The following is a 25,742-nucleotide window of genomic DNA, read 5'->3' as shown; positions in this document are numbered from 1 at the left end:
ATTAAGAAACCACGACTCAGGGTAGGCACATGATCTTATAGACCAGTAACATGTTTCCTGCAATCTACATCCCTGTCTTCATGTTTGTCTCTCTTTCTTTTGCAGACTAGGCCTTCCTCCCATGAGTACACCAGTCCTGTCATCTCCGCTTACGGGTATAAGTAGTTGTATATGCCTGTCAACAGTATAGTGGAACAGACATCATTTTGTTCTTCGTTACTCACCGTGCATCCAGGAAACGGGAGCGCAGAATCATGACTGCTTCACATGTGCTTTGTTTGAGTTGCATCTGAATTGAGCTGAACTTTCTGTGGATGATTCCCACCATACGTTCAATCTCCTTGGGTGATATGGGCCTGGTCCGGCTCTGCTCTCTCAGTAAATTCATCACGTGGGTGGTAAACTCATTACATGCCTACAGACGGATGATCAAGACAGGTGAGTTAATGCAAGAGTCCCAAAATGCTTAAATAAACTGATAAAGGGTGATCTGGTGAGGTAGCAAAAACAAAATAAAAAAATTATAAAGTTAAAATAAGGGTAGGTGTCCCTTCCTAGCGAGATCATAATTCTGGGGTTTATTTATTAATGGAGGAGTTGGCAGGAGATTTGAGGTTAGCGCTCTCACTATACGTTATGAAGAGCCGACACTAGCAAGGTTCTTCAGCGAGAAGTGTTGAGCTGGACCTATAAAATGCATAATTAAATGTGTTAGGAAACTTTGAAGAAATCTTGCTATCTAACTGTATATTTTACATCAAACTATCCAAGCTCTTACTGCAGTAGAAGCTCACTGGGGTTAGAACATAATGAAGATCCTTCTATCCCTCTATCTATTGCCTCCTAGGATTTGCTTTGCAGCACACTTACTGTAGCTCATGAACCGCCAGGAAGCGACTAGCAAGTACAGACATTGGATACATGCCATATTTTGTCAGGTACTGCTATATGGCTCCTGGAACTTCAAAAAGGTAATATCAGCCATTTGGTAACTACAAGAAGCCCATACACATTGGAGTTTAGTAGTCAGTAGACTTGTGCATTCTGATTCAAATTCGGTGATTCATACAAAACCACGAGAACAAGGCCAAACCCCGTATGAAGTGGACAGAAACAAGGTCCTTTCACAAATTAAAAATGCCCCCCAAAATTTGTCTGACTCGTTTTTGGTCTATCTGCAAATGTCCAGTATTCAGTTCTATTTTCTATGAAAAAATGGGGAATGTTTCATTCTCTAAAGAAAACAAGTATAAGTAGTTAATTTTAGATGAGAACTAGAATTCAAGAAACAATTTACGTATCCATGTCCTTCATATATAATACATGGATATAATACATTTAAATAGATAATGGTAAGTAAGTTAAAATATGTACACATGGATACCAGGGGGTATTGTAAATTAGCAGCTGGAAAGCTAAAGGCACTAAGTATCCAGATATAGCTTGGAGCCTAGCCCTCCCTCATTACTCTTCCAGGGGGCTCATGAACATACCGTGGCAATCATCAAAGAGAGTCCTAAAACCACCCTAGCATGAAATAATTCGCTGAAATGTACATTGTTTTTTTGTTTTTGTTTTAAATGTTAAAGGATACTTTTTATTTAACAACGTACAAAACAATTCTCTAATTTCTGACAGAATTATGATTCTTGGCCCTCATTTTGGAGCTGTGGAAATCCATTTGTTATTGTAAGAGACCTGGCACCTAATGGGGCTACCCCCTAATTGACTGGAAGGTTGTTATAATAACTTCATAGCCAATAGGAACAAACAGGCTGCTGAGTGACTATAGCGGATGCATTTATAGAATAACTTCTAGGCAGATCTAACTGGGAATTCCAGAAGAAGGCAGTCCTGACTCTATCAAGTCCTTTTTACAACTGAAAACAATTAGTCCATTATGTTCTAGCCACAAAGAATTTTAGTTTAGTTTAGTGTCTTAGTAAGGTACACGTGTGAGCATAATGTACTCACAAGCTGAATGTATGGTTTAAGGATTTGTTTTATGGGGCAGACCAGATGGACTGCACCCCAGCATTAAATACCAGTGAGGTCCATGTTACCTGTTCATATTTCTCCAACTCTGTGTGATAGATCTGTCTTATCTGGGAGAGTTTGGCTCTGTAATCAGAATGTTCCACTGAGTTGTCTGATCCGGCTCCTCCTGATGCAGCAGCAGCTGCTGCCGCTGCTGCAGAGCCTCCTCCTTTCTCTGGACCTGCAACTCCTTCCGCGAGTAGCATGTTATCTAACCGCATAAGCTGGGGATCTGCTGGTTCCTCCTCCTGTGCGCCTCGAATACTGAGCACTGAAAGAAGAGAAAAGAGGGATTTTAATTTTATATATACTTTGCATAACTTATATAAACATTTTAATAACAATCAAGCTGTAATATTAAACTTCTACATGCAACACTAAATGAATCTATTGTCCATTATGCTGCAAATTTCCACATATAAAAATATTTTTAGCCTTTACACAGAACACTAAAACATGGTATGTTAGACTTGTGCGTTTGGATTTGTTCAAAACTAAATTTGACAAATTCTGTTTATTCGAATAAATGTCTGAAAATGAGGAGGGACCCCAAGGAAAACAAGGGAGAGGGGGTCCAAATATCTGTTTGCATTTTGTTGCTTTCTCATTCACGCTCGCTCTCTTAATGTCTCCCTAGCTTTTCCACCGACCCCTTCCATATCCATGTCTCTTTTTCCACAGCTCCGCATCTTCTCTTGCCTTTTCTTGTTCTTGTCTTCTTTCTTCGTCCACTTCTCCCTGGCATCAGCTCCATTAATAAAGCCTCCTTGACTGCTTCAGCAAAGAGCAGAGCCTCCGCGCACACTCTATCCCCCTATTGGAGGAACAAGGGAGATGCTGTCCCCGTGACTCCGCCATTTTGCACTGAACTCTCTTTCTCAGTGGATCCATCTGCATTTTCTGGCCCCTTGGAGTACCTCCACAAAAGGGCGGGGCCACAGAGTGCACCACGGGGGCAACCTCTTTTGCATTAGGACTCTAGGAGGCCTAGTTAACATAGCTGATCCCGCAGAGAAGTGAATGAAGACAGAAAACCAAGAAGAGGGAAGAGAGGAAGAGGAGCCGAGTAAAAAGAGACAAGGACACGGAAGTGATCAGTGGAGAAGGTAGGAAAACATTGAGGGAGCGTATAAGAGCGTGTGTGAGAGCGTGTGTGAGAGCGTGAACGGGAGTAACAACAAATTTTGTTTTCAAATGGAACAATCAAAATTTCATCCTACCGAGAGGGCAGGAAACAAAATTTGTTCAAATTGTTTGTGGTTCACTTACACAAGTCTAGTATCTGTACAGAGTGCTGGCAAAACCATGAAGACTGGTAAGACACTTTTCCAGTTTTGGATTAAGATCCTCTTGGATCCCTAGGAGCATGCGTGCCAAGTGCACGTTCACATAAACACATACATACCCGCGCATGCACAAAAAGCCTGCCTCCTGTCTAGAGTATCCTGCCCAGTACAGCTACTGATATGTGGCTGCAGTGGGGGATTTAAATTAATGGTTAAATTACCCCCACTGTATTAACCTCTACCATTTCCATTGGATACAGTAACACTTATGCACTCTTTCACAGAAGAATATATTGTAAACTTTTGTAGTTGACTATAGTAAATATATTTATATAAGTAAAGGTATTTTATTTGATTTATTAAAGTCTTAGTCAAAATGCTTAACGAAGAAAGAAATGTCCAAAGTGTAGCTCCATGTCCTAGAATTCAATCACATATTTTACAGTCCCCACTAGAGGTCTCCTTTTGGATTCATGAAACATCCTACGTTCATTCTGTGCCGTAGAACACCTCATTTCATGATTGCACACATGCCAAGAGAAGGCCTTTCTAAAATCAACTGACATTGATACTATTGAAATACAAACAGTTAAATAACCCACGTCAGATATTTAAATAATAAAGCTGATCCAAGAACCTTAACTGCTTCATTACAAGAGCAGTGATTGTTGCATTGCTTTCAAATTTGCTTAACCCTACTTTGAAAAAACTACAGATATCCCAGCTAAAGTTCATTCAGGGATCCGATTTCCCTGCAGACAAAAAGGAAAAGGCTCAGAAATGATTTAATGCTAGAATCCTTATCCTCATAAGCTTGTAATCATTTATGTATTGGTTTGTCTTGGCATGTCATTTCAGTTTGTTGCACCCTCTGAATGTATGTACCTTTTGAAGTGCTGTGTAAATTGTTGCCGCTATAAACATAAAATATAATAATAATTATACTATACAAACTGCACATCCTCAGCACATGGCAAACAAAGGATCCTGGGTGTTGGAGTGCACTTTACAGCTCGAAAGAAATACATTACTGGTCCAATAATATGCAGATACCTTAGTATTAAAATACAGCATACTATATGTTGGCATAATATCACAGAACAATAAAGTCAAAAAGTTTCCGAACATATCATTTTTAAGGAAAGCGATGGGTTAAGGAACAAAGCATAACCTACTTTCAAATTACCCCCATAGTATATTGATGAACTATGACATCCGTGGACCAGCACCAGCTATTACAAATGCAAGCTCATCAAAATATTAGCACTGGGCAAGCTAACAGTGTCTCAAGACTAATGCCGCTCTTCAGGAGGCCATATCCCCTGACTACTACTTTGCAGCAATTTACCATTCAGAAGATGTGTTCAATTTATTGATACTTCCCACCGCTCAGCTCCATTGCTGGCGCTAGGATATCAAGTATGAGGGTGCAACAAGACAAGATGCATGGAAAGCGTTCCTATTAATTATCACAGAGAAGGGGAGTTAAGGCAAGAGCATTATATATATATATATATATATATATATATATATATATATATATATGACTCAACTTATCAGCATCTACTTACCCAGACCCATTTCTGCATTTTGTGTCTGTGTGCATATGTACATATTATATACACTAATGCACCTTGCTTGGGTTTTGTTTTTTTGTGTTGAATGTTTAACAGTAACGCATATATCTACTGGTGTAATAATTGATTTTTTACAGCACATGTAAAGCTATAATCTTTGATGAACTAAAAAAAATGCCGTTTTGTGCCCTCTCAGCAGGCCTCTTTAATATATCACTTATGAAAGGAGAAATAAAATACGTATCATTAATACAGAGCCTTAAGGTATAAATGGTGGCATATTATGCATAGCAAGTGTCCAAACGGGGCAACTTTGTTGGGGGCATGGTTAGACGTAGGACAGGACCACAGATCTAACTTTACCCATCTGGCCACCCTGCAGCGCTCTGGTGAAATAAGCCTTGAGGTGGCCATGTGGGAACTTTTGCAGTCACGGCTTACCGGACTGGTCAGGAGAAATCAAAGGATTTTCCCAACTGGCCCATGTTCCTCACCGTTTCCAAAAGCGGGACCTGCTCTATGCTCTAGGCCACCATTTGCTCACAAGCACCCTAGCAGAAATTCTGAAATGTCAAAAATATTAGTAACTTCATACAGTGTATACCTAAGTGATATGTTTAGTATTACAGAGGGAAACAATGGCTTCATTTTGGGGGTTAGGCTAGCTCCAGATATACTTAAGGGGATAGAAATTGTGATACAGGAACCAACATGTGCAGTTTCTTTTTAATAAAGGCACTGGGACCATCATCTTAGGTAGGAAGATAAAGTGTTAAGTTGAATTTTTGTATAACCAAAACCAACTTGTGTGTATGTTCCAAAGTTCTAATAGCCTTTGTCTTCTTACTGTGGAGTGGAAAGTACACGCAGGTCATATATATACAGTGTGACCGAGTGTTTATTCCATTCTCCACATAGGGCCTATGATGGATCGAGAGCTAACCGATCCCCCCCCAACCGGTATCGTTCCTCTGTTCCTGTCATTATCCATTCACTCGTTCACGTATCTGAAGACAATAACATACCAGAACAGACCGGCCGCCGCCTGCAGGAAACTCTCGTGTTGGTGTCAAAAGGGAGAAGAAAAAAAATCATAATTGTACAATAAAAAACCCCAGCAATTTAGGCAAATTGCTATATCTGTATTTTTTGCGTGTTAGGAATAACATTTCCTTGAGGTGACGCGGATAAAGCTTTTCTTTCTTTTGAAGCCAAATTGCATGGGTCGTTCTCTGTGCCAATCCACTTGAGAAACACTAACAAAGGCCATTTCTGTGTTAGGGACGGATCGGTGGCAGCTTTTCATGAATACATGAGAATAATTTGGTCTGCTGCATGCTGAGAGCTGGGGCACAGCTCTACATACTGTATTACTGGCGTCTGCTGGGAAAATATCCAGACAGAGGAGAATGGAGAGGGGAGGGAGAATGGAGAGGGGAGGGAGAATGGAGAGGGGAGGGAGATTGGGGGGGATTAATAGTGAGATAAAAGACGAGGGAAAAACGAACAGAAGAAAACCAGAGAGGGAGAAAAAGAAGCTGGAAAAAAAAACTAAACGTGAAGGAAATTTAATATATCAGACTAAGAAACATATCAATATAGGGGTCACCTGCATAGGACTGGTGTCATGGAAACAACATTAACAACACAGCAGCATCATAAATATCACAAATACACCTAAAATCAGCATCAAACACACGCACACCGTGCCACTGGAGCTGAAAACCGTATGTACCTGGCATGCATCTGAAACCCCACGCACAGGGATCGCTCTTGTACTTCAAGCCAATAACAGCTGATAAAATGATGCCCGATTTGGCAATGGCCAATCCAGGCCTAAATAAGCACCTACAATAAGCCAACTGAACCATGTACAGTACCGGTATGTGAAGCAATTTAATATTATTGGTGCGTAAATAAAAATTGGCTCATAAAAGAAATATCTGAATTTACAGGATTAAAAATATTCATGACTGTGATGTAAACGCCGTTTATTGAGTTAGTCTAGAAAATTCAAAACAATATCCACATTGTGTGAACACAGTTTGTGGATCAATGGTGGGAAAAAAGGTGATTATGGCCCAAGTGAAACCTTTTCTACTTCGTTCCCACTTCCTCATCGGTATTCCACTTATCTCCTTCATCCCACCTACCAACCATTTTCACCTCTCTAAAATCGTACAGACCACTCGTCCTACTGATGGAGATGTTGGGACACCAGGAATCTACACTTTTTAAATAGAAAAGCAGAATTCATGTATAATTATTAATGAAAAAAAGGCCAGTAATGGCGACCCAATAAATAAGGCAAATCCCAAACATGAATCCCCTGGAGCATTAGCCAAAAGGTCACATTCCACATCACCCGGAATATTTTTTGCAGAATAACCCTTTTTATTCAGGTGGGATTAGTGCAAGTGTCCATTGTTGAAGGTTTAGGATCTTTATGTGGAGTAATATACCCACGGATTTAAAATGGCCTTTCCCTTACGAAAAAATTACTGCAGTTTTTTGGACATGAAAAAACTGCAATACTGCACTTTTACTGCAGTATTACTGCATTTGTACTTCACTGTACTGCACATTTACTGCACTTTTTTTTATATTGCAAACCTACAGTTGTACTTCAATGAACTGTAGCTTTATTGCATTTGTGCTTCCGTACAAAAATAACTGCAGTAAAACTGCAGTACAGTGAAGTAAAAATGCAGTAAAACTGCAGTAGATGTGCAGTATTGCAGTTTTTTCATGTCCAAAAAACTGCAGTAATTTTTTCTTAAGGGTTTAAGTGATAAAGATCTCGCTGTTTTGAATTGGGATCAACCAGTAAAAGGTTTATTGGGTTTACATGAATTTACTTATTGATTATTTATAATCATAAGCATCTGAAATATCTTCTAACCGGGTGCTTAATATGGGAATAGTGCAAGGTTAAAATGTTAATAGCCCTGCTAAGAGAACAAACTGTAACATAAGTCTGTAGATGGCCATTTTGAATACCTGAAATAAATGCGCAGAAATAAAGGGCTAGATAATGAAGATGCCACTCAAATGAAGAGCCACTTTAAAGTTTCCCGGGGTTCAGTCATAACGAGTGTTCACTTTGGGTGCACAGCAGTTATAATTAATAGCTTGATAATGAAGAGCTGATGTAACGAAAGCCTGTGTAAAAGAAATATCTGAATTTACAGTATCTTGAATTAAGAAGAACAGTGGTGCTGAACAAGCCACATAATCCAACGGTTTGCCAATGAGGGCTCAATCGTAATGCTTTATTGCAACCAACGGACTGATGCAATCAACAGGAACACTCTGTTGACATTCTCCACATTTTGTGGCTAGACATTAGAGTCAAGCAAAGCCCCCCGCCACCATACCAAAAGACACACCTTGCAGCGGTCAACTGCAGAGCATTGCCGGAAGGCAACACGCGAGCCGCAATGGAGGTCTATTCTGCAACAGCATAGACCTCAAGCGGTCTCGCAGCTACCTGGGCTAGTAAGGTGAGATAAGAGAATCTCCACAACAAGTTTTACCAATTGAAGGAAACCCTTTAATAAAGTCTTGCCCAGTCTAACAACAAACACAATAAAGAGGTTTTTTTATTATGATATGCCAGAGTGGCATATAGGGGTATAAGGCATATCATGGGGCAGAGGGGCATATAGGGGGTTAAAAGGCATATCATGGGGCACAGTGGCATATAGGAGGGTAGAAGACATCTCTGGAGGCAGAGTGGCATATAGAGGGTTAAAAGGCACATCAAGGGGCAGAGTGGCAAATAGGGGGGTATAAGGCATTTCTGGGGGCAGAGTGGCATATAGAGGGTTAAAAGGCACATCAAGGGGCAGAGTGGCAAATAGGGGGGTATAAGGCATTTCTGGGGGCAGAGTGGCAAGCCTGGGGGCAGATGTGCATAACTGGGGGGGGGGGCAGGTTGGCAAATAAAAGCCTTATATTGAGGCTTTTTGTTTTTTTCCTAAATTAATATTTTGATTTTGGGGGGTCGTCTTATAATCGAGCAAATACGGTATATAGTTACTGGGGCAAATTTGCAAGCTAGATCATTGGCGTTTTAGTCCACTTGCATGTAGGTGTCAAAAAACATATAGATATATTAACCAGAAAGCAACCATGGCTACCTCACTGGAGAATCTTAAAGTTATGTGACTTGTTGATCAAGCTACCCATGTATATTCACTATAGCTCCTATAGAGATTCCTACATTGGAGGCCCTAATGTGCTTCCCTGGCTAGGCCTTGTGTAACCTTAATGGGACAGTCTATTTTCCTTTTGTTAATGCATATTATGGTCGTTTTGCATAAACATCAATCAATTCTTCTTCATGCACATGAGTGCATCTGTTCTTTTACTGTTGGAGTTAGTTCTCTGTGTCTCATTTTCCTCCTAAAGTCAAGAGTCTGATAGTATTTGACAAAACATTGTCAACAATATCCTATCCCAAACAGAGTTTCAGGAACAGTACAGAGGAGGTGTATTAAACTGTAGGCCTCAAAGGCTGGAAATTAATATTTTTCTATATCACACCTTGAGGACAAAGAACATATAAATCTGGTGGTAGACAAGAGTCATTTGACCATCTAGTCAATTTATTTTCCTAAAGGCAAAATCTCAAATCTTATGTTGTCCTGTACATTATATTTAGCATAGTCTTATACCTATCCCATACAGGCAGCTCAATATTCCACCAAATATATATATAGGTACTCCTCAACAATGACCAACCCATCGTAAAGTGAACATATTTAGGAATTTACATAGCACTACATGTACTGTGCCTGTATCATCTTTGGGTAATAAAGTCAATGTACTGAATGTGCATCTCTATTGCACCATTGTACAGTCGAAATACCATAGGTTGAACCCCATCATAAAGCGAGGAGGATCTGCACATAATTTGTCTGGTACAGTCTGTGGGGCCTGAAATTAGTCTACAGAGAATGGGCTAACCTACACAATGTCATCTAACATAAGAAATGGTCAGACTCAGAGGCACTTTCTGACCACTGACAAAATTCAGGACCTTATTCAAAATAAAGAACCAGGATTATTGATTTCTAATGAATGTCATATAACTGCAAAAACACTATATTGCCTTCCATGTTGATTACTCCATATTTAAAACTGCTCTGTTAGTAAAACCATATATATTCAGTGTTCCATCCTAGCATCTTGAGTCAGTGTAAGATATAACTATTAATACAGCAGACGCCTCACCATTTCAGGTAAAGAGTGGCTTACCCATCCGGCCACCTCATGGTGCTCGGCTTCAATGTATCATGATGACGTGACAAGTGGGGCTGTGTTTATCAATTTCACAGAATGGTGGAACAGCCAAATCCAGATACTCCCTCAAGAAGCAGTATGGTTGGAAGGTATAATATTTCACATGTATTTAAGGTCATATTTGCCAAGAAGCCAGCGATTTTTAGGTCACTAAAACGAAAGTGACAGGATTGGAAGAGAATTTTTGGATCTCCCCACTCAGAGGTGCTTCACTTTTAATGCCAAGTCTTGTTAGCACAGGTAAGCAGGTCTCTGGCATTTGCGTGGAGACAGAGGGGAAGCCTTGTTGTCACCAGTCACTGCACAAGACACGTTAAGGTGACAGTGAAGTGACATTGTGTATCCCAGTTGTGGAAACCTTCCCCTGTTATGGATAATGTGCAGCGTCATGTGTATGCATGTGTGTGTCAGCTTTCAAAAGGCTATGCACTTTTGACTGGCATTGAGTTTATGTGAAAGTAATTAACAGTAATTAATCCTTAATTACAGTAATTAGCAGAGTCGCAGTAAATTAAGCCACATCTGGAGCATACAAGGGTTCTGAATGGAATGGTGCACATGCTACAGACTAGGGAGGGTCAAAAGGAAGAGTGGTAATATGGTGAATAAAGACGTAGAAATGATAGGGAAAATATTGGAATAAAACAAAATGGGGGTAACTAAGGAACAGCTGGAACAGGAGAAAATAGGTGGTAGAGAGGCAAATACAATGCTCAGGAAACAGGGGAGTATTATGCAGCACGAAGAAGCGTTTGATATACACTCATTCATATACGTAAGTACAAATACATTAAATCAGCACAGGAATTATGGGGCAGAGAATAATATTAGGATTCACGGTCCATTTAACAGACGTTAATGAGTGAATATGTGACCAACGTGTAACCGTGAACAATTAAAAAAGAAAAATGAGATTCTATTTGATTGAGGTGTAGGGGACCAGACGTATATGTCACCAGAGTAATATTCTGAAATTTAGCCGTGAACAGTGTTGCCTATTTGAAATTAGGCAATCTATGTGTAACTTTGGAATGCGCTCAAAATCTCATCTAACATATTGCATCACAAATCTGTTCATTCAGCTCAAGAAGAGACAAAATCTGGAACCGCTTCATGGGATCTGATGGGCAGTCACAAAGATCACAACATTAGAAAAAGAGAGGGAGATAAAATCCCTGGACACTTTGCCAATAAGTAGTTACATCTTAACAAGTCTACAAATGTTCATAATTCTTATAATATGGAAAGCGAAAGTGTTACACGGATATTGTGAAGTGCAGCTGTTAAGCTATTTTATTATATGTGAACATGTACTAGGGGCTATCCCATAAACAAATCAGGACAGCCGGCAAGCACGTTAAGCATACAGTATACATATATAAATATGAGATAATACATGACGACACTAGATCAGCTTGTAAAAATCATGTAGGGTACACAGGATACCCATAGAGTGAAGAGCTAAGTGTGATCCCATCACAAACTACACATACCCCAAAGACAGAACACCACTTATTTAACACCTAAATAAATTGTAAGCCACTAATTACACAAATGGGGCATCTTATCCCATAGCTTTCAATTGTCCAGGTATCCATGCATCAGCATGTTAGAGGAATTAGAACTGAAGGAATGGTAAATCTGTCAGATAGTGTCCTTACCAAAAGAGATGACCTGGTGCTCTAACCATCAGAGTGCACACCCTTCCCCCATCTCCAAAAAACCAATGTCCGCCTGGCATATCTCTCCAAACCCTCGGGATACATTTCTAAAGCAGAAAAGGTTTTCCCTCATCTGGACTGTTCGAATTAATTACACACTTTAATGACATGAATTATTAATTTGATTCTGACTCTGAAGCTTCTGATTATCCTGCGCTGCCGACTACACAATTCCAGCTTCATTAAAACATCACCAGCTGCCTCCCAGACCGGCATTAAATAGTGAGAGCGATAATCAGATTATCTCCCTGGCAGAGAATACCCAGTACAGGACTCAATAACACAATATGCTCTTATTACTCTTATTTATTTAAATAGCAAACGGAAGTCACAGCTCCGCCTGACCCAAACAACTTGTGATCTAATTACCTTAGATACTGATGTTGACAAAATACTTTTATATTGGCAGTAGATGCAAGAAATAGACTCCCAGTTGAGGTACCTAGAGCCAGTATAACTGACACTCAGCTTCGCAATCAATATAACTCTAGTAAGAATATTCGAGAACATGTAGCAGCCCCCATCTAGCAATCTACCCCCAGCATATACCCAAAACCTATAAATATGTTAATATCAATACTATTAGGCTAGGTTTCCACTTGGGTTTTTGTCCTGCGTTATTTTCTTGATGAAAAACGCCAGGAAAACCGCCAAGAAAACTGCCACTGCATTTTCCTGCGTTTTGGCGTTTTTTTCTGGCGTTTTAGCCTTTCTGTGGAAATTGCTTTTTTTGACCTTAGGCAGTTTTTCCAGCCTTTACAAGTTAGAAGTTTCACCCAGCTAAAAGGGATTAGGATAAATGGCAAGTATCTGCCCCCTCCTGATGTCATAGAGCTCTACTTAAACTCGCCCCGGCGGACCCGTTTGTCTCTTTTCTGTGGTTTGTAAGGCATGCTTTATTCCGAATGTCTGCTCCTCTAAGAAGATTGGCCCCAAATGATGGTGCAAATTGTTTGCTGTTGCTTTTGGCACGCAGGATCCAGTTGGGTATGTTTGTTTGTTCCAAATTGTGTAAAATTCAATATGAACTTTGTTTTGTGTGAAACTGTTTCCAGCCTATTTCTCGTAGGACACACAGATACTGGGTCCATCCTCTGCATTGTAACTGTGGAAAAAAACGCCATTAAAAACGCCAAGGCAAAAAACCCACATGGCTTTTTCATGGTGTTTTTTCTCTCCCATAGACTTCTATTGGAGAAAAACGCCAAGATTTCCTTGCAAAAAACGCCAGAGTGTCAACATGCTGCGATTTTGAAAAACTGCCAGAGAGCCCAAAAAAGCAGAAAAACGCCAAAGAGGACTGAAAAAACGCCGAACAGAAAAACGCCAAGTGCATATGGCATTCTGCGATTTCCTATTGAAGAACAGCTAACATCTGGCTGCAGCGTTTTTTCACTAAACGTGTGGCGTTTTTATGGGCGTTTTTAGCACACAAAAAAACAAGTGGAAACCTAGCCTTATAGTCCTCTCTTTTGAGAGCCAGTCTGGCAGATGTCATGTGAGACCAAGAACAGTCAATGACCTAGTGCAGTGACCCATCCCATACAGCGAGGAGATGTCACAGCACATCAAAGTCTTCAAGGCTGGAACAGAAAGGCTAGTAATCTAAGCTGGTGCTTGAGCGGCCTTCTTTATTATGTATAACCTTTGGAGGTTACAAGGAATACTGTACAGGCTCTTGGGATGCCATGTGAGGAAAGAGTCGGCCCTTTAATCACAGCCTGAGGGCAGGAGCACAATTAAAGTTGCATACATCTCAGGAGGAGGCGTCAGGGACACAACAACGCCTGATTATAACGAGCTGTGAAAAGGTCGAAGCCTGTGGAGATTGCGGCTCTCACTGTATACTCGGCCACAAATACACTCGTTACACAAATCACACATGGGCATTTCATATACCGGCTCTAGGAAAACAACACGCTCCTGGGGACATAGATTTTACACACTACCGGGCGCTGCATCTTGCCCAATTGGTTGACGTCTGGAGGGCCCAACACCTGACAGTCCGTGATTATACCTTTTACTCTTCACCGCACGACTGTTACTCCATCACCTATTGCAATTGCACTCCTCCAGTATAGGTGTCCAATCGCTCAGCGATCATGCACCTATTCATTTCTCCCTCAAGATGTCACATTCCCAACCCAGACAATGGAACTGGCGCCTTAACGATAATCTCCTTGACAATCCCGCCGCCCTTTCCGACCTTTCGAACCATTTGAGACACTATTTTTCGGATAATCTCTCCGACGATATTCCCTTCCCAACTGTCTGGGAAGTCCATAAGACCGTATTTAGGGGGCACCTAATTCGATTAGGTTCTACCATTAAAAAATTGAAGATGGCGACGATGTTGTCGCTTACTACACAACTTTACCGCTTGGAGCAATGCCATAAGGCTTCCTTGGATCCTTCTATCTTGCCGCAGTTGCAAACTCTGCGGTCCCAATTAGCCTCCCTATTAGACGAACGCATTTTACGAACTAGGGGACAAACCGGGTAAGCTTCTTGCCAGGGCTCTTCGGGCCCGTAAATCTGCCGTTTATATCCCTAAAATCAGGAATCGTGCCGGCTCCCTTGTACACGACACCCCTGGGATAGCCAAATGTTTTCACTCTTATTACAAAACCCTGTATAACCTCCCTCCCATGACGCAGTCGAATCCTGGTTATTCTGCCTTGCTCAAATCCTACATCACTAAACACCTCCCTAGATGCTTGGAGGCTGCGGCTCTAGCTGCCCTCTATGCTCCGATAACGTGCGATGAAATTAAACTAGCCTTAAAATTGGCCCCCAAAGGCAAGAGTCCGGGACCGGATGGTTTCACTACTACTTATTATTCACGCTTTTTCCCAGTCCTCGGGCCGCATTTGGCGACATTATTTAATTCCTTTGCTAAGGGTCACATCCCCGATCCACAGACAAATTTGGCGCACATAACTGTTATTCCCAAGCCGGGCAGGGATGTAGAGCATTGTTCCAACTACCGCCCTATATCGCTGATTAACACGGACCTTAAGCTCCTTGCTAAGGTTATGGCTCTCTGACTACAAGGTCACATTCCGTCCTTGATCCACGGGGATCAAGTTGGCTTTGTTCCTGGGAGGGAGGCCAGGGATAACACCATTAGGGTTTTGAATTTATTGGCGTATGCCCACGGCCGTCGCCTTCCTTACACCCTTGTCTCCCTAGACGCTGAAAAGGCGTTTGATAGGGTGGCCTGGCCCTTTCCGTTCCAGACGCTGAAGTCTCTAGGCATGGAGGGCAACTTCCTTAACCAGATACGGGCATTGTATTCGAACCAGTCTGCCCAAATAAAAATTAACGGTACCCTTTCCGAGAGACTCCTCATCGCTAATGGTACAAGGCAGGGGTGTCCCCTCTCTCTGCTTTTGTTTCTGTTGGTGATGGAGCCCCTTGCAAATGCTATACGGAGCAATGCTCAGATTACTTTGGGTGGTCATACTCATAAGCTTGCCATATACGCAGACGACATGCTGTGTCTACTCACAGACCCCGAAAATTCCCTCCCGCAGATCGTTCGAGAATTAGACTCCTTTAACGCCCTTTCCAATTATAAAATTCATCTTCAGAAGTCAGAGATACTGGGGATTAACATTCCCCCTTCCCTTCGATCTACTTTAACTGACGCATTCCCCTTCAAATGGACTGATACGGCCATCAAATACTTGGGGATATGGCTCCCAGCCGATCTTTCGCAGTTTGCGCGTTTGAATTACGATGCTCTGCTCTCGTCAGTTATAGCGGACCTTCGTAGGTGGTCCTCCCCCCACATTTCGTGGTTTGGTCGTATTGGGGTACTGAAGATGTCAATCTTACCCAAGTTTTTATATCTTTTACAATGTTTGCCGATCTTTCTTCCCAGATCGTATTTTAAGTCCTGCCACAGAGCTTTTTTGAAATTCATTTGGAACGATCGTCACCCGCGTTTATCATTTACCCACCTTACCAGGCATAAGACTAGGGGGGGTTTGGGCGTACCTAACATTGAATGGTATTGGATGGCCTCTCATATGCGTAGAGTCGTGGAGTGGTCCATCGGCCCCCCGAAGCTGTGGGTGCCATTGGAGGACTCCTTTTTTGTGCATGATATCGCGGCTGTCCCTTGGTTGCCAGACCGTTATCGTAGCCTGACGACACGCGCTCACCCTACCATCCCTGGTACACTGCGGGTCTTGAAAAGGTTGGCCTCGCGCAGCCTGTTGACTACGATCCCCGGCCCTCTACTTTCTCTCTCTCTCTCTCTCACAACCATGACTTGGACCCTGCGATTCGTCGGAGGCTGTTAAGTTTCCTTGAGACCATGCACCTGAGGCATTTGAGGCTCTGTCACATCATGCAGGGCTCCACGTTTCGGCCCTTGATAGATCTTCTCCGCCAAACTCTCCCAACTTTTCCTTTAACATTTTTATATCACCAACTTAAACACTTTGTCAATTCCCTTCTGCCTGACGCCCAATTGACAAGGGACCTGACTAGTTTTGAACACCTATGCGTTCTGTCTGCAGAACCGGCCCACCTCTTATCCAGACTCTACGCGCTGCTGCTTGAGGCGCACTGTAGCTCTAAGCCCTATTACCTTAGTTTATGGGAAGGGGATCTGGGCCTCCAGCTTACTGACTCGGTTTGGGATAAGATCTTATCCCTTACACACAAGGGTATTATCTCTAGTAGGGCGCAGGAGTGCTCTTTTAAATTGTTATCAAGGTGGTACAGGGCTCCGTTGGCGTTGCATCACTACTTCCCGCATGTATCTCCACTCTGTTGGAGATGTGGCCTCGCTGATGGGTCTTACCTGCATCTTTGGTGGGAGTGCCGTGATGTCCGCCCCTTTTGGGATGTGGTTATCGCAGTGATACGAGAGGTTTCGGACCCCGACTTTGAGGCCTCTTCTGGTGCCATCTTGCTACACCACTCCTGTTCCTCGTATGCAGTATACAAACGCTCCCTCACTATTCATATGATCCAGGACGCTAAATCTGTTATACCTCGGTTTTGGAGGACTCGTGGCCCCCCACCGATTGCGGCATGGTTGTCGCAGATGAACTTCATCTCCCATATGGAGCTACTTCCATGGGTCGTGAATATAAAAATGGTCTCAAGTGGCTACCCTGGGCAATGTTCACGTCCTCACCACGCATCATAGACCTATGCCTTTGCTTGCGCGCCCGGGGCTTCCCAGGCCTCCTAAGCTTTCCGTCCCGATTCCCTTTTCATATCCTTTACCTCGTCACCTCTCTCTGGTACTTTCGTTCACAAGGGTTTTTTCATCCCGGGTCTCATCTCGGCTAATGACACCTGCGTAGCAGCAATTTTTCATTTTATCTTTGTTTATGTTGTATGTTTATTTTGGGTTCCGTACATGTGTCTCCGGATCCACTTTCTTCATCTTCCAGGGATGGGACATACAGTGTTTGTCTTATTGACTCTGTTGTGCTTTGTACTTATGCACCCGTCATGTATCTATTTCACTCCGTGTACCAATCAAACGATTGGTTTACTTTGTATGCATTTGTCATATTTGATTGCTACATGTTATGCGATGTGATGCATTATGTACTGTTCCATGTATGCTCCTTCTGGATTCTCGTCAATAAACGGAGATTTGACTAGATTTTACACACTACATATAAAGGGCAGGGCCAGGCATTCACAGGTAGAGGAAGAGGTAGAAGTTTCCTCATCATTACGGCTCGAATGACAAACTATTATGATGAGCTTCAATCCAGTAGACATTCTTCTCTTTTCAATCCTTATTCTAGAATATTGCATGCCATGACTGAACCAAAAACAGGGCTCCCCGATTAGGGTCACCACATCGGCCATGTTTTCCGGGACACACACAAATATCACATATTGCTGACCAACACAAGTCGTGCCGCCGTGCAGCGTGTGAGATATATAACCGGTTAACTTGTTCCTTCCAAGAGCTAATACATTCCACATACTGCAGGGCAGCACTTTATCTGTGCTAATCAGCACGTTGTGAAATGTATGGAAAACATAAGCAAAGTGGTCAGTCTACTTCCTTCCTAGAATTAGGCCAATGATTCAGATTAACAAGGTTCCGATCTCTTACGGTTAAAATAATGATGTTTTACAGGGATTAGTAGTAGTTGGGCTATAAAATAAACCTCAAGAGCTCTTACTAAAGAGTTAAAACCAGAATATGAATATGAAAAGAAAAATAAGTACGGTGGCACCATTGGGGACAAAAAGCCTCATTGTGCAGATCACAGTGGAAGCCCTATTAGTGAATGACTTCTGATAATGACACATTAAGAGCAGTTGTCTTTAAGTGTCTCTAGAGTAGGATTTACACACATGCTAACTACACGCAAAATGTAATTACTTACTAATTTTAATCGCTCGTTTCAAGTGAAAATAATTAGTTGGCATCTAAGGCAATCATTAACAAGGCAGCATAAATCTCTATATATGAATACACAGACGTTAATACACTTGGAAAATGAGAATACATTGGCTTTAAATGTAAAAGTCCTGCAAAATAAAGCATATTTCATTATTTTTAAGTAATTATAAAAGCAGGATTTAGTATGCAAGACACACACAAGAGTTTACGAGCTTTGTTACATTGTAACATTTGCAATACCATTGGAATATACATTCTACATTACACGTCCAAGAAGTTGTTTTTCCCAAAAAAAATTAAAAAATTTAAATAACAACCTTTAATATATTTATCTTTAAAACAACGCCTAATTGTTATTACTTAAAAGACTGGTCAGATCACCTACGCAGTCCACATGCACATTGTGCATAACAGCACAGCTGGATGAATGTCTGAAAACAGGTGTCAATATAGCTGCCAACTGTTTTGAATTTGCCAGGAGAGTCCTGACTGGCATACTTATTGCGATTATTAGGACAGAGACAGGTGGAAAATCCCTCAACCCATTTAATGGAGGTAGAGTGTTACTGTGATATTACAACAATGCCATCATATTGTGTAAATAATAAGAATGACAAAGCCAATACTAGACATTTGTCAACTATGCATCCTGCGCAAACAAAAGGCTGGGAATAAAGCTCAGTTAATTATGTACGCATTGGAACACTTTTTACCTGAAGTATAATCACTTTAATACATTAACTTTGTGATTTATTATTTTGGATCAGTTTTTAAGATGGTTATATATCTAAGGTTATTCTAGATCGTGGAATATGCATACCATTAACCGCCCCAAGCTATATTTGGCTGAGCTAGAAGAGAACTATCCGAAACCTTTTGTAGAATGGGCTTGAAGAATCCTGAAATAGAGCCAGAGTGGATAACAACGAGGCTGGAATGAGTGGATTGGGGCCCATACAATACAGGCCATTTATATACGAGTAATCAGTGTTTGTGTCTGCTCCAAATATATATAAAAAGCTAACAAGACTATGTGCACAGACTGTAACGGATACAGATCCTCCAAACAGCTTATATTGGCTGGGTCTGGTGTTTAATATCAAGCCAGATCACAAAATGCTTCTGGATTAGGACTCAGATGTTTTATGCTGTGACTGAATACTACGCTTAATACACTTGCTGGTTAGTACTCGGAAAGCCAAGGAACGGATGAGCATTTAAATATCCAATATTTGGATACGCACATATTTATAAAGGAAATAAACAATGATATAAAACTAGGAGCCAATATATAAAAACAACAAATCTTGGTGAAATAAAATTGAAAATCAAGCCATTTAATTATTAATTTATAGCGTGAAAACGCTTAATATGTCATAAAGGAATAGAGTATTGCCTAATTCTATCAGATTTGTCCACTATTTGCTTTTTCTCACTGAGAAACAATATTGTTTTCAAAGAGCAAAAAAACAGACAAAGACACAAACATAATGAATCATGTAGAATATATTGGACTGTCAGTAAAAGCACATTTAAAAAATAGGAAACCTTTTATTTCAAATGGAGAAATATGCAATTTGTCAACAAATAAGAAATTACCGGTACATATAATATATATATATATTTTTTTATTTTTTATAGAGCAAGAACACACACACAGACATGCACACACATAGGCAAAACAAATTGAAAGTAATTGTAGCAAACTTGTGCAGTTCTTTAAAAAAAAAAAAAAAAAAAAGGTTAAAAATATGAGAGATAAACCGTGTTATTCCAGCAGAGGTGCTCAGTGCCAGCTTGGCACAGATGCCTCATGTGATTGATACTTTGGAATTAAAATAGTCTTTCGTTCAATAATGGCTCAATCTGGTCAAAAAAAATTCTTATGGCAAGTGTTAGTTTCCAAGAAAAGCTTCACTGATCAGCAATACTGAGACAGTCCAAGTGTATGGTGGCAAGCATGCGCTCATCAAATTCATCATTTGGGGCAGCGCAGAGAGACATACCAAGTTCGCTGGAGTCCAATGACTCCAGATTTGTTACACTGTTTGGAATAGGTTTCACTGATTTGATTTGAATTGAGACCAAGCTGTTGAGGATAGGGTGGAAGACTGGTGTATCCAGTAGTTATAATATTGCCACTGCATACATTTTTCAGCAGGTCAGGCCTAGATACATTTTAGGAAATACTCAACCATCCTTTGGCAAATAAACCCCACCATCTGTTCTGTGAACGGTGTATTTCTTCATTGTCCTAGTGTTTGATCCGTTTTAGACCATGACAAACTGTACATGTGAGCTACACATCATAGGTATTCAGCCAGCACTTGGATGCAAAAGGGTCTGTCTAGCAGATCGGTCCCAGAAAATTGATGAGTTTTGAAAGATCTAACTGGGTCTGGAGAGGAGATGGGCAGAAGGGACAGGACATCTTCACATAATAATGCCGTTCAGATGCTGCCTCCCAGTTAGAGATAATAGTATCCCTTATCAGCAACCCACTGGAAACGTGCTGCTGTCTGATTAGGATGTGGTCTGAGCCAAAGCTATAAACAGCTACTATCAGGGTTCCTGTCGCAGTAATCCAGCTAGTATCAACAAAAGGACCACGCTGCGGGCATCATCCTCACCACACACCATGGGGAGGGACTGGGTACGCATCTATGATGCGTCGGCGTACATTTTTCAGATGTGTTTTTAGCAATAAAAAAAAAAAAAAAAAAAAAAAGATGTGCCAATTTTTTTGAAGAGATTACAACAAATATCAGCAGAATTCAGGAATAACAGGTGAACAGTAAGACCTGTGACCCTTAACCTTATTCCCTGTTTTGTCCCTGACTGATAATTTTTTTTTACATTTTACAAATGTCAGAACAACCACATGTTTGTACTGAAAATTATAGCATTAAAAAAAAAGAAAAAAATCTGCTTTTAATATAGTTTAGCATGAAAAACCCAAATAATTTAAAATTAAAAGAAAGAAAATCATGTTAGATATATCATGTGGTGACTGAACTATGGGTCAATTTAGATTATGGTTATACAAAAATAAGAAAACAAAAACAAAAAAAAACCAAAAAAACTGGCATCTCAACATACATCAGAGCGATGCACAAAGTAATTTTATCTATAACTTTGGTACCTGTTTGTATGCTTGCACATCTATTTTCTATATACCTCCCAAGTGTCCAGTTTTGAGCAGAACAGTCCCAATTGTCAGGGATATGCCCTAATATCCTGTTAGGCTATTGCGGATCTACCCTGACCACCCCAAGGTGGGAAATCTATTGAGGTCTGTGCTTTTGCAGCACAAAAATAGCAGTTTCCATGGTATACCTTGCAATGTACTGAAACAGAGCATCTCAATAGTGTCATATTCAAGTCCTTCTGCTTTAATATATTCCAGGGTCCCTGTATGGGTCCTGCCCACCCGCACTCAAAAAAGGTGTCCCACTTTGGGCACCTGAAATGTTAGGGGGTATATTTTCTATTTATATGGCATTCATTGTTGTATTTAGCACTTCTCAGTTGACCTTACAATCTAGAGGAGGGACAATAGCAGCGGTGGGTGCATGGATAAGGATAAGAGTCGGGTTCTGATTACACAGAACCTATTCTTCTCAATGTTTTGCCTTTTCATTTCATTTAGTTTGGTTGTATTTTCATGTCGGTTCTTCTTGCTTATCCCTCTCCAATGCCGCTTTCACTCCTGTGTCCTTCTCTTCTAATCTTAACCCTTGTCTTTCAGTGCTTGATCCTTCATTTTTTTCCCCTCTAATTTCCATTTCATCCGTCTCTCTGATGCTCCCTTTGTTGGTCTTAATCTCTCTCTTCCTTTCCCTATCTGTGAGTTCTGTGATAAATGAATATGTGGTCACGCTCTGGAATGGTTAGGAATCAGTGCCCTGCCGCTGTAAGTGTTTGCAGTAATTGTATCCGCTGGGTGAATGGGAATCCAAGCCTTGAGAAACAGCGGAGAGGCCTCCACTCGCACAGCTTCCTGGGAGTAATTCAGTGGGTTTATGGATGGGAAATTAGCTCAGGGGCTGGTGATATTGAGCGGAACTATGGACAGAGGAGAAAATAATGATAGAGAATGCCGGTGCCAAAGAGAAGCAGGGGGGGACACACGGAGCAGCCAATTTCTTCTTGCTGAGAAACTGTACAACCATCTTGGAAAACCCTCAATGAGTTATACATTATACCCACAGGTGCTTTGGCTATTTTACATAGGAATATCATTTACTCTTATTTTTATTTAGAATAGACTAATTAATATAATGAGAGTGTGTGGAAAAGAAAAAGTAAAAAGAACATTGTATTTACATGGTAAAACAGTTGGATAGAGAAAGATGAGAATAGAGAGCAAAGGGTAGGTTTGGACGTCACACGCTAACCCTTCTCTTAAATCTGTATTCTGCTCCCATTGTCAGAGAAGCTGTGATCGGAATACCCATCTCATGAAACATTCAACGCATGCTGACTTCTCTGCCCGAGACAATTTCTCTTCCTTCTCTAAGCTTAGGGAGAGGAGTCCATGTTACAATTTACTTTACAGTGCCATCGTACTCTTTGCTATTCTGGTGGTGCTTTCGGCTCCTTGTTCCCCTCTTTCTGTTTTGTTCCCTTGCTCTGGGGCTCCTGTGTGGGTCAGACAAATAAATCTCAGGAGGGAACTGGGCAAGGAAATGATTTTCACCCGACGGGGAGAGAGAGAGCATCAGTTCAGGTCTGCACTAGAGATGGGAATATTAATATGCTTTGGAGGGGGGGGGGAATGGCACAGTTAACCTATTCGTTGCTAATAGTCCACAAGTTCTAATCATAACAAAAGCCTTATTTTAAGGGTACTGTTCCACCCACCCTGCTGAATTTAATACTTTTCTGAATAAATGCAGAATTAGAAACATCATTCCAGAAATAATTCTTAAATAGCATTTTTCGCAGGGAACCTTTTATAGACATGTGACACAACAGCTAGAAAAGATACACCGTTGCCATAGAAACTGAAAATGCATCTTAAAAGGTTTGTGTTGTTGTATGGGATTAAACCTTAAAAGATAAAATAATAAAATTACAGATCTGCCATTTCTTTAAAATACTTAAATGCACTACCAATCGTTTGTCTATGAACTTCTTAGCAGCAACTTATCTGCACACACAGTTCTAAAAAACCTGCCTCACCATTTAATAAATGATTTACTACATGGTACAGATTGATATTTAGAAATAAAGTACAGGAGTTATGCACTGCTCTTTACTCTAGAACATTATGGGTTAAAATGTTGCACTGCCTGGAGTGATAGATATGTGTCCGATGACGTATAGTAATAGCAATACCAATACATTTTGAAGAACCTATGGTATTATAGGGTACCCTGGGCCACCCTTAGGCCATCAGAAACCCATCACACTGACACACTTATAAATACATTACACTCATGATATATGCATGATGTAGAAAACATTGATAAACATTTACATGCACAGTTACATACACAAACAGTGACTTAAACATTCATATACACTAAAAAACCAACGCTGACCATTATACACTTACATATACTATAATCACTAGCACAAATCTTACTCTTTTGCTCGGGCTGGTAAGGCTGAACGGGTGAAGGTCTATGGTTTACTTGTAAATACACATATAGCCACCAAAATGTTTACAATGAGAAGGACCCTAGGCAGCATTTCTCCTTGGATCAAGAAGCTCTAAAATATTAATGTTATAATTACCCCTCTAGGACAATGGTTTTCTAGCGTGTATAGATGCAACTCTTTTAGTCTCTCTTCATAACTAAGATCTTCCAATCTACTATAAATTTTTTTGGCACGCCTTTCATAATGTCCTTTTTAAAGGACCGGTGCCCAGAATGGCATATTCACGGTGAGGTCTTGCCATTGACTTTTTTTTTTTTTTTTTTTTTTTAAGAGGCAAGTTAATATTCTCCTCTCGTGGATCAATACCCCGTTTTATACATGTCAATATCATATTGACTTTTGCAGCTGCTAACTGGCATTGCGCACTTTTGCAGTCTGTCGTCTAGAGTTATTCCAAAATCCTGCTCCGTAGTAGTTTTTCCCAGGGAGATACCATTTAAAGTATATGATGCATTGTTGTTATTTTTTCAAATCTTAATTTTTGCTCCAAATATTACATACTCTATTTCTTTAAATAAAATTAAAAAAAAACAGCACCCTAACTCTAATGGAATCGTTGTCACCTCAGCTCGCACGCACTCAGGAACCCAAAATGTCAGTAACAGCCGGCTGAGAGATCTAAGCGCTGACGGAGAAACGGCTTTCCAGAGAAGCGCGCGCGAGAAAAAAAAACAGAATCTAATAAATTTACGGTTTTATATACTTCCTTCAATTCTAAAAGTCTTGTACAATAAAGTTTAAAATGCCACTACAGAGCTATAAGAGCGAGCGTATCCAGCCAGCCCTGAGAATCTGCGCTGCCTCCAACTCTTCCCGTTATCCGCAGGAGCAATAAAGTTTTATATGTTTGAACTGACTGTAAAAAGGTTTGAATGGCTGTAGCGGGGGAGCGATATATCTCTTTTATTGTTATTATCATATTCCCCACAAGACCCCTTGGCCAGTGTCAATTCTTCTCGTATGACACCTCTGTGCTGTCAGCAGTTTGCACCCCCTCTGCCTGCCCTCCCCTCCATACTTTGCTGTGAGTTATCAGCAAAGCTTGCTGGGAGGGGAATAACTACAGCACAAGCCCTCATCCCACCCTCATTCCGTTCTCACCAGTAAAACACCTCAACCTTCCTTTCTTCTGCAGTATATCAGAGAAGGGAAGCACACGAGAACGAACACTGACATTTAACACTTTCCCCCATGTTGCAACTAAACATTTACAACACATGTCGATTTCTCTCAATTTAATGAGGGCATGAACACTAACATAACAAAACCCGTGCTGTTACTACCAGTCAGTCCATTAAATAATCCTATATCTCACCAAGTGGAGAATACATTGGACACACAAAAAAATATCTACCGAGAGCAACATATAAAAAAACAAGCCTCTATAACGAGTGTTTTTCCACATCATAAATACCACAAGACCACACATAAATTATGCAATCAACATACCAGTGTCCTATAACTGTAGCAAGTTGTTCAGGATGCAGAACAGGTTAAAAAATGGTTTTGTACTCTGGAAACCAGAAGAAAAATTTCAGTATCCAGCTTACTAAAACGTATTAAACTGTATTAGACACCCCAAAGAGGTAATCATTCAAAAATCAGGGTAATTTGGATGCTGTAAACTTTGATAAAACAGGCTGGCAAATGCCTGGAAAATCTAGAAGCCTAGACGAGATAAAATGCTCCTGACTGCATCTAGATTGTAAACGCGTGAGCGGGGCCCTCCTATGTTATTTACTACTTGCCCTGT

General features: G+C 40.8%; 1 protein-coding gene across 4 annotated transcripts in view; it reads right to left on the bottom strand.

The window, feature by feature from the left end:
• LOC149283318 (pre-B-cell leukemia transcription factor 1-like) overlaps positions 1-25,742 on the bottom strand; it is a 76,673-nt gene that overhangs the window by 15,990 nt on the left and 34,941 nt on the right. For all 4 annotated transcript variants that reach the window (XM_089497661.1, XM_089497663.1, XM_089497662.1 and 1 more), the window contains 2 exons: positions 2,064-2,308; positions 225-415 (listed from right to left, as the gene is read on the bottom strand). In XM_089497661.1, coding sequence (XP_089353787.1) covers positions 225-415; positions 2,064-2,308 — 436 coding nt within the window. The remainder of the gene's footprint in view (positions 1-224; positions 416-2,063; positions 2,309-25,742) is intronic.

Source organism: Sceloporus occidentalis, unplaced genomic scaffold, assembly GCF_023333645.1.
Source record: "Sceloporus occidentalis isolate IW3139 unplaced genomic scaffold, rSceOcc1.0.p SCAF_106, whole genome shotgun sequence".
In the NCBI taxonomy this organism is placed as follows: domain Eukaryota; kingdom Metazoa; phylum Chordata; class Lepidosauria; order Squamata; family Phrynosomatidae; genus Sceloporus; species Sceloporus occidentalis.
Note: the sequence above shows the minus strand (reverse complement) of the source record. Positions and strands in the feature narration are given on the sequence as shown.